The sequence below is a fragment of the Vigna angularis genome, chromosome 2 (assembly GCF_016808095.1).
Source record: "Vigna angularis cultivar LongXiaoDou No.4 chromosome 2, ASM1680809v1, whole genome shotgun sequence".
Taxonomy (NCBI): domain Eukaryota; kingdom Viridiplantae; phylum Streptophyta; class Magnoliopsida; order Fabales; family Fabaceae; genus Vigna; species Vigna angularis.
This window is the reverse complement of record NC_068971.1, coordinates 51,807,040-51,816,723: the sequence shown is the minus strand read 5'-3', so window position 1 is coordinate 51,816,723 and position 9,684 is coordinate 51,807,040. Positions and strand designations below refer to the sequence as shown.

Sequence of the window (9,684 nt, the reverse complement as noted above, 5' to 3'; positions counted from 1 at the left end):
TCAAAACTTCAAATTTGGAAAGTGTAATCAGACTAATTTCTTTATAATAAAGTTACTTCTTTTTTATGCTTATAGAGAAATTTAAACAATACAGCTAGAAATCAACTATGAAACAATAGGTAATGTTGCACTTTTCTTGAATAAAATTCTTAAAATGAGATACTATCATTAATGAGATCCCATTAACAACAGAGTTAATGATCAGTGTCACCACTAATTCATAACATAATTTGTATCTAAACATGTCATATTAACCAAGAGATAACAGAAGGATGTCATGGGAACTTTAAACTACTGTTTTCATGTGGGAATTAGCCACACTAATCCAAAATAAACACAGCCTCATCACTGCAAACATGTATTCTAAAACCTAATAAACAGAATAGATTTATGCAGAGAAGTTCAAGTATAAACTATGTACACAATTGTCTCCAAGATCAAAGAATTTTTCCTAACACAACAAAATTCTGGAGAACAAAAAAATCTTACACAACACTGAAACTGTATGAGAAGTATCTGTATTTCGTAGCTGCACAATAAAACTGTAACATAAATTACCATGCTAGGATCATCTGTCCTCTCTCAAGCAATTTCCAGGCAAGAGAAATCTATACTTGTCTGCATTTTTCAGTAGATAAGCAGGAAGATGAACTGCAGAATAAGAGTGGGGTATTGGACCCATTTTACCAATGATTTCCTTGAAGGTATACTCCTCTGGTAGCATATCAAACAAATCAGCCCCTTTGCATATTACGTCTTGAATTCTCTTGGGATTTAAATAATGAGAGAATCTGACTCTGTCATTATGACTATAAGCTTTCATCTTAAAGATGAAATCGCTGATACGGCGGAAGCAGAAGCTGCAATGCCAACCAGCATCTGCCAATAAGTTATCAGATTGGCGGTAATGTGCATACCTTGTCTTACCACTCTGATACCTGTGAACAGAGGCTCTCCAGCTGTTATCATCCGCAAGAAACTCAAATGAATATAGATAGTTCTTCAGCTGAAGGTGAAGGATTGAAGGCACATCATCACACCACCGCAAGAGGTTAATAGTGTGAGCACTTGGAATCTCATCAACATCAGACATTATCAGCAAGTCATCATCTGTGATACCAGCTATCTTAAGGAGATGGTCCAATGCTACACGCTGATAAGCCTCCTCGATGAACGGGTTTTCTCCTTTGATGAATCTCCCACCAATGGTTCCATATGTTAACCGGGAATCCACAAATCTGAACTGCTCCCGGTTGCCTTTGAAAACCAGAGGTTTAGGCCTACCCGTGAATGTGGAATTTGATTCAAGCAGAACAAACTGTGTTATGTAAGGATACAGTTCTCTCCAGCGCAGGTTAAGTATCTCCAATTCGTTGCTGAACAACACAGCATCGTACACACGTCTTGGGAACTCACGCACTCCCCAGCCATGAAGTCTGCAGAGATTTTCCATGGACACGATTTCGTTATAGTAATGAGGAATTACATTGAAAGGCTTGGGAGGTTTTTCCCATAGCGGCCTAAGGAAGTAGGAGATTTTCTGTCCGTGCAAGTATATGCCAAATGTGCACATTGGCACAACAGCAAAAACAAATATTAATGTTTTTACATCCAGAGCACGCAAAATGCAGCACATTCTTGACATGCCCCATACTTGACTTGACTCCTGTATCATCAAAGAAAAACCATCAGAGTCGACTTCACCCGACCAACATTGTTTCATGATTTTTTTCAATGATCATTGAAATTTATCAGAAATTCTCCTCAACAGCATGGACAAGAACACTGAGGGCCAATTCTATTCAATAATCATAGCCTAAGGCTACATCATGAACGTATAATTAGTTATTGTTCATCCATTCCAATCCCATTAATTACTCAAACCCCTTTCCCTCCGTCAAAAACAAAATCAAATGAAGAAGGAACTGAGAGTCTAAGCATGTGCCGTAAACTACCCTATGAAATAGTCCAACATCTTTGCCAAAATACCTTTGAAAACTCATCCTTTCTTAGATAGTAAAAAATTTAGAGCACAGATATAACGCACACATATAAACACATTTTAAAAGGGTCGATTAGAGTACCAAATTGCCATTACCAGCCCCTAACTGAAGATCAGATATAATGCAATCCGTTTTTCATCAAACAAAAAACAAACAGAATCAATAAAAACAAAGATTAACTAAAGGGGCAAAACGAAACCACGGCGAAAAGATGAAAATTTTCTTAAATGAGATTACAATTACCTGGCCACAAACATCACTGTTCTTCTTAGAACAGTAATGTCCAACGGCACAGCACATTATTATAAGTTCAATCCAAATCCAGCGAAACGAGAATGATTGTATAAAGATAGTCGCTCCGATCGAGATCGTATTCCAGTGAGAGAAACAGCAAGAAATGCGCGTTGAAGGGTAAAAGCAGGGAAACAAAGGGGTAAAGAAGGGATTTGTGGTAATGAGTGACAGAAACAAAGAGACACTGAAAGCCGAAAAAGGAAGTTCCGTCGCAGAAATCCTCTTTGGCTGTTTTTGTTCCGTTGATGATGTTCTTCTAAAACACCTCCTCTTCCAAATGCGTATTTATACATATATCACCAACGCAAAAGCTCATCATCAACAAAAAAAATACTTTTTCCTACACGCGTTTTTCTATTCGTAGTTTTGTTTCATTTAAAGATATCTTATGATTACGTAGTCACGCATTAACCCGTCTCAACATGGATCTTGTCAAAAATCTTAAATTTAATATTTAAATTTTATAAAAAATTCTCATTAAAATATGTTGACGAAAATCATAAATTTAAATTTAAAATTTAAAATTTAAAAAAAAATGTATATTTTCGATACGAACAGCATTTATAAAAAAATGAAGGACAAATAAAATTAATATAAACATATTAAAATAGTATGTGAATGACTTTTCATTATACAATGTCAATGGTTTTTTAATTTTGTACAGGTAGCAGTAAAAGCGAAGTCATAGGTTACGTCGTTGGTGAGTTGTTCTCTTTGTTTTACCACGTGGCAGCCTTGCTTTTCAATGGGAGGCGTAGTATCCAAGACGACATCGTTCTTTCCGATGTTGTTCATGCCATGCGCATTCCGACAGAGTATAACCTTACAAAAAAAATGATTCCAACACTAAAAATGTTACAGATATAGTTACAAGTGATAATAATTAATAATTGTTTTAAAATTATGATAACGTAAAATAAATTAAATTTATCTTTAAAATAAAAAATTTAAAATTTTCATTGCAATGAATTATAAAGTTCAAAATGATTATTAATTTAAATTATGCTTCATAATAGTTTATAGCATAAAATTTAAAATTTGGCTGAAAATTATTAAACAATGAGTTATAAAGTTGAAAGTGTTCAGTTATATTTTTTTTAGGATTTTAGTAATTTAAATATATAACAATCATCTAAATAAGTTGAAAGTGTTGGACACGACATTGATCAGACTTGTGATATGTGTTCCAATATATATGATCTACATAATTCTAACCATATTATAATCCACATATTTAAATCACTATTTTAAAACTTAGTATTTATCCTTTACATGTATCTTTTATTTTTTAAACTAGTATGATTTTAAAATAATTATTGATTATAAAAAAGAGAGTTAGAATTTGATTCTCTGACTTGTTTTCAGTGACGGACGGTAAAACTAAAGATTAAAATTCGGATTTATGAAAAAGGAATTCAATGTGATTATGAACTAAATCTGTTCATTTAGATGGTTTATATATATAAATAAATACAGAGGGGGAGGGAGGGAGGAAGAACTTTATTATGTTTGAGAGGGATTTTGTTCTCCTAATTTTATTTAATATATCTAAATAAAGAAAATAATTTATTTTAATTTTAATATTTTTCGTATGTATAGTATTTTAAAAAATTAAATATTTATATTTTATTAGCAAACCTATATATATATATATATATATATATATATATATATATATATATATATATATATATGTGTGTGTGTGTGTGTGTAAGCGAGCGAGTATTATTAAAAAATTACGTATTAACGATTATTTTAAAATTTAGCAAAATATTAATTATTTTTTTTATATTTGTATCTCTCACTTAATCTTTAATTAATTTAAAAAGATGGTTACAGTTAGCTAAATATGAAAAAGAATAAAATAAAAGAATGTGTAAACATTTTAGTAAAATTGAGAAATTTTATTAAAGTTTTAGTTTCTTTAAGAAACCTTAAATAACACTTAAAAAAACAAAAGGATGGAGTTAAAAAATAAAATCTATTCTTTGTAGAGAACCATCTTTAGTTACAGATATAAAATTATTTCTAACGTGGTGTAACAACTTTTTTTTAATATATATCAATTAACAAGTATTTAATATCAAAATATTATATAATTATTAATGTCCCCTATATATATAGATGACATTAATAATTAACGTAAATTGATTCATATTATTGTTAGTGGTTAAATAATATTTTATTTTAAAATACATTGAAACAATAATTATGAATTAAATAAAAATTGTCAAAAATAATCAATTCATAGTCTAAAATATTATTATTAATTATTCAGTTTTTCGTTTAAATTTAAAATTATTATTTTCTTTACTCATATTTTTATTTCAGTATATATATTATTTATGATTATCGTATAAGAAAATAAATAAGACACAAATGTAAAGATAATATAATTTTCATAATAATAAACTCACATAAAAAAAATCATCCTTTTTCACAAAAAAAATTTGTTAAACTAAACAAGTGAAATAGAATACAATTAATTTACGAAGGTTCATATAAAGGTTCAGGTTCAGGGTTTAACATTTATACTTTTTATTCTAAAAGACGGATGTTGAACGAACTTATAAAACTTTGTACTTGTCATGTTTAGGGAGAGTTTTTCTATTAAATACAACTTAAAATTAAGTCATGACAAAACTAACCTTATTAACCTCGTAAATATTATTATCTTTCATATCATAATGTTTGTTACGTGAACCTCTTCAACTTACACAACCTAAATATTAATTAAGTTATTATAGTTTCACCTTCAAAATCTTCTTCAATTTGACAAACATTAAATTAGTATTTTTAATAAAATTAACTAATATGAGTCATTATTTCCACAATTACAAAATCAATAAATATACCATTATCCTATCTACACAAAAAAAAAACTCAATTAACTTGATTTAAGGACCACAATAAAATGAAGATTCATCTTAAAAAAATTACATAGTCAAGAAAAACTGCATGCACAAAAAAAAATCATATTTGCTCTAAGAGTAGCATAATTTGAATTTACCGAAAGATGAAATTAATTCGGAGATATCACATAACTTTTCTACGAATTTTGAATCTTTAAGAAGGCAAAGGAGGAAATCAGATTTTTGAGAAAGATGAATAAGAAGGGTTGAGAGAATCTAACTTTTAAGAATAAAGATATTAGAAATTCTCCTATCACACACATTTTTACGTTAATTTAACATAAAATATAAGGATAAAACGATCATAAAAATATAAAATTTTATATTTATTTAAGAAAATAAAGTAAAAAATAAATAAAAATAGTATTAATGTAAAATATTTAGGTGTGTCAAATAATATTTTTTTAAAAATATTGTTGTAATAACCAATTCTCTTTTAAAAAACATACTTAAAATTATATTTTTTTATATATAAATAAATTATTAAATAAACAGGGTATCATACTCTATATATATATATATATATATATATATATATATATATATATATAAATTAAGTTTTTCAATTCAGAATTTAGTCACGGAGACTCAGAAGAGTGAAGCTAGGTGCAAGTGTCATTATGTTAAACCATTCCTATTTCAATCTTCAGTTGGTAAAACATGAATAAGACGATTAGTATTTACAAAATAATTCACAGCAACCTTGCGGAGGGAAACCGAACCAAATCAACAGAATCGATCAAAAGCGTTGGAAATTCAAACCTTTCTGACTTCGTTGCCCTGTGTCTATGTGTTCTCATGGTTTTCCCTTCTTCCCTAAACACCTTCTCAACCTTCTCCTTTACTTCTCTCACTACATCCCATAATAATCTCTGTTTCTCTGCCACCACCACCACCACCACCACCTCTTCCACCGTCTCTTTGCACTTCTCCAATCTGTTCAACACGTAAACCAACTCCACCACTTCTCCAAAACTCAGACACCCAAAACGCTCCCTCAACTCGTTAACTCTAACCAAAACCTCGCTCAGCGCCACAACCACATCCTCTTCTACCAGACTCCTCATCTCACCAACTAGTTTGTTCCCTTCCATGGATGCTGCGTCGGGTATTCCCCCAATCCCTTCAATAACCGCCAACAGAGCCTCCGTCTCTCTCAACACCTCACTGTTGCTAAGGCCTGAAGCTCTCTCTTCTCCTGCTTTCGTCCACCACCTGTAACAAATTTTTTGAGTAGCTTCGTGGCTAACCATCATCGCCTTTGAATTTCAAAGACCAGGTTTCAACCTTGGTGAATGCCATTTCATTATTTTATTGTTAGTGGAGCTTTGCACTTATTTGGTAGTCGGTACGCGTGTGACTATTTTTCATTCTTTTTTCCTATGAATGATTTTAATTAAAATGGCATTTAAATAGATATGTTAAGTTTAAGATTTAATTGAATCATCAAAATAGAGAAAATAAAATACGTATAAATTATCGTATCAAAATTGTTTTTTCAAAAGAAATGGGATCCACACTTTTTTATATTTGTTGAAATTTATTAAATATAAATTTTGATGAACTTGTAAATCTAAAATTTAAAATGACAAACTTTATAATTTTTAATCAATTTTAATTGATAATAAAAAATAGTATAAAATTTATGAGTAAATATTACTAATATTCTTATTTTTTTAATATATAAATATAATCATAAAAAAAAACAAAAATCATATAAAAATTTAGTTTGAGAAGTGTTACCCTTGACTTGAGTCTTCTTCAGCTTCAACGCCGAGGAAGAAGCCGACGATCCTGGAAGCCCAGAGAAGCTGTTCCACGTGTTTAGCGTACCATCGTACCCACGAAGACAGTTCCCAGGATACGGGACTGCTCCTGTCGCGGAATTTGGAGAGGTTAAGGTAGTTCCTGCCGCCGCCGCCGCCGCAGCTGTACGGAAGCTGATCCCTCATGATGAAGCTGCCGCGCTTTAACACGTAGTGGACGGCGATGAGGCACTTGAGCGCCACGGCAGAGCTCTGGGTGCTCTGTAGGCGGTCCATGAGAAGCTCCATGGCGGCGGAGGCCGTGACGCGTGATCCATCGCCGGCGATGAGGAACGTGGAGAGGTGACTGGAGGTGGGAGGGGTGAAGGGATCGTGGCTAGTGGCGCGTAGGAGAGAGAGAGTGGCGCGTTTGGAGAGGATGGCGGCTTTGCCCTGCGACGCTTTGTCCTTCAACCTCCCAATCAGCTCTTTCAGTTTGGTCATACCAATATAGTTTGAGACACACGCGTGCACGCTAAGAGACACGACAATAAAACATAGCACACTGCGCCTCCTTAATCTCTTCAAGGCCAACAACTATGTATTAAAATTAGTGATGGATTATCGTTGAAATTTTAAACAAAAAGCTTTCAAGTGTTGCGCCTTATAATTGCATTTTTTATGCAAGTTGATAATGAAACTTATTGACTACTAGTTTCCTTTTCCGACTGTCATGTGAGTTATTACATTAATTAATTCACTCGGGCATTTTTATTCCATCGAAAATTAAATTATCTCCCTTTTTATATTTCCTACCATAACAGTTTATTTTGTTTCTTCTCCATCTTTTTATATGTTCTAAAAGTAGAGAAATTATTAACTAGTTAAAAGATGTGACTAGTTGAGTAAAATTAACAATTTAAGATTATTATCCAAAACATTTTGAGATCACTCTAAGGTTAGCGTGAATTTCTGGATAATGATTTGTCTACATCGTGGGTTGAAATGTTTTAATGATGTAGCTGACGTAACGCAGTGGTTAGTTTACACATTTTTCATACCAACCTAGTCATAGCTAGCTTTCAGATTCAGATTTGAGTTCTAAAAAAAAAGTTAAAAAACTTAATTAGTAATTACGATCGTTGTAGATATTAATTGTTTTTATAAATTCTTTTTTAATATCCTTCACGTTATAATATATATATTTATTTATTTAATGAATGATCCGTAATTTAATAGTAAATAAAATGATATGTTTAACAAATAAAATTTGTGTTAAAATAGATTTTAATTTATAATTCTAATATAAAATTAAAAAGTAAATTTTTAAAACTAATTCAACTCTAAAAAACTAATTAATGAGATAACATTTATATTGATGTATATATTCTAATTTAACTTTATTTTGTTTAGATTCACTACTTTTTAACATATTTTGTAATTTAAAATTGCCTAATAGTTTTTCAATTTGTATATTTAGCATGTTTCCTAATATATATTATACTTTTACTTAAACACGACTCCATTGTCGCTGTACTAATTAATAAAAGAATCAAGACTTGGATTACTTCACTGTTCAAAACTTTCGGAGATCATTGATGGATAATACTTTTAATAAAGTTTTCCTGGATGACAACCTAAAAGTAATCACAAACACTAATTTAATCAACGCCATAATGAATGACAATTGTAGAATATGAAACCTGGAGCAAGTTAGTATTTTAAAAGTTTGGTGAATGTTATACTATATATGTGAAACATTAATATTCATCAAATAATGTTCAATTATATATGTGTTTAAAAATAAATGAAGTGTGATGGAAATATAATTGTTGTCATGATGAATGGATTTATTTTATCGTACGAAACAGTAGAAAATAAATTTGTAATTAAAGAATAAATTACGAAAACGTATTCAATAAAACATACTCTGTAAAATTTAACATATTTTTTAATTTTTAATTTTTGTAATTGGCTAGATTTAAATAATTACTTCAAAAAATAATAATAAGGAAGACGACATAAACTAAAACGCAAGTAGGTTAAAGAGAATTGTGTTCTCAAAAGAACAGAATATACTCGAATAAAATATATGCAGTGTTAATATTTTCCTCATACTAATATATAGTTTTTTTTCTTTCAAAATTTAGAATAAGTTCAAATAATAAGAATACAAATATACATAATGTCAAATTTTTCTTTTTTTCAAATAAGGGTTAAATTACGCTTCTTCGGAAACAAAAGGTTGTAATAAGAATATTCATAGTAAGATTAATGAGTTATACCGAAATAATTAAAAATTTTATAGTTATAAAGTTGATGAGAAAATAATGGGAAAAAAAATCAATCCAACATACATCCATGTTTTTGTATTTATTATTTGATATGATGCGTTAAGGTTTAATTTTACAATTAAACCTACATCATAGGTTGACTAAATTTAAATAATTTCATCTGTGAAAAATAAAATGTAAATATTTTTAAAATTACATGTATGAAATACCAAATTTTAAATTTATTAGATAAAATTAAATTACTATAAAAAGAAACCTTTGAAAATTAAAAACACGTTAGTGAAAAGAGAAATGATGTTTCAATCTCCTCGTTCAAACGTTAAATTACCATGACTGTATCTTATGTTTTCTAATGCGTATTGACGAATCATGTATAATTTTACACGACATTAATGAAATAAAATTTTGACGAGAAAACGTAAATACATTGTAAAAA

At 30.0% G+C, this 9,684-nt stretch overlaps 2 protein-coding genes across 2 annotated transcripts; both read right to left on the bottom strand.

The window, feature by feature from the left end:
• Positions 1-229: 229 nt before the first annotated feature.
• Positions 230-2,631, bottom strand: LOC108327876 (uncharacterized). The gene is made up of 2 exons (XM_017561601.2): positions 2,247-2,631; positions 230-1,666 (listed from the first exon to the last, which is right to left on the bottom strand). The coding sequence occupies exons 1-2, from the start codon at positions 2,301-2,303 to the stop codon at positions 569-571; spliced, it is 1,155 nt and encodes a 384-aa protein (XP_017417090.1). The 5' UTR covers positions 2,304-2,631; the 3' UTR covers positions 230-568.
• Positions 2,632-5,818: 3,187 nt separating this feature from the next.
• LOC108327665 (putative clathrin assembly protein At4g40080) lies at positions 5,819-7,668 on the bottom strand. Its single transcript, XM_017561349.2, has 2 exons — positions 6,953-7,668; positions 5,819-6,424 (listed from the first exon to the last, which is right to left on the bottom strand). Exons 1-2 carry the CDS (start codon positions 7,456-7,458, stop codon positions 5,902-5,904), a joined length of 1,029 nt encoding a protein of 342 aa, XP_017416838.1. The 5' UTR covers positions 7,459-7,668; the 3' UTR covers positions 5,819-5,901.
• Positions 7,669-9,684: the final 2,016 nt, after the last annotated feature.

Excerpts from the sequence above, each read along its gene's own strand:
- LOC108327876 (XM_017561601.2), bottom strand. The coding sequence starts at position 2,303 with ATGTGCTGTGCCGTTGGACATTACTGTTCTAAGAAGAACAGTGATGTT. Across the intron at positions 1,667-2,246 it reads ACAGTGATGTTTGTGGCCAG|GAGTCAAGTCAAGTATGGGG; the intron begins GTAATTGTAATC and ends TTGATGATACAG.
- LOC108327665 (XM_017561349.2), bottom strand. The coding sequence starts at position 7,458 with ATGACCAAACTGAAAGAGCTGATTGGGAGGTTGAAGGACAAAGCGTCG. Across the intron at positions 6,425-6,952 it reads GAAGAAGACTCAAGTCAAGG|GTGGTGGACGAAAGCAGGAG; the intron begins GTAACACTTCTC and ends AATTTGTTACAG.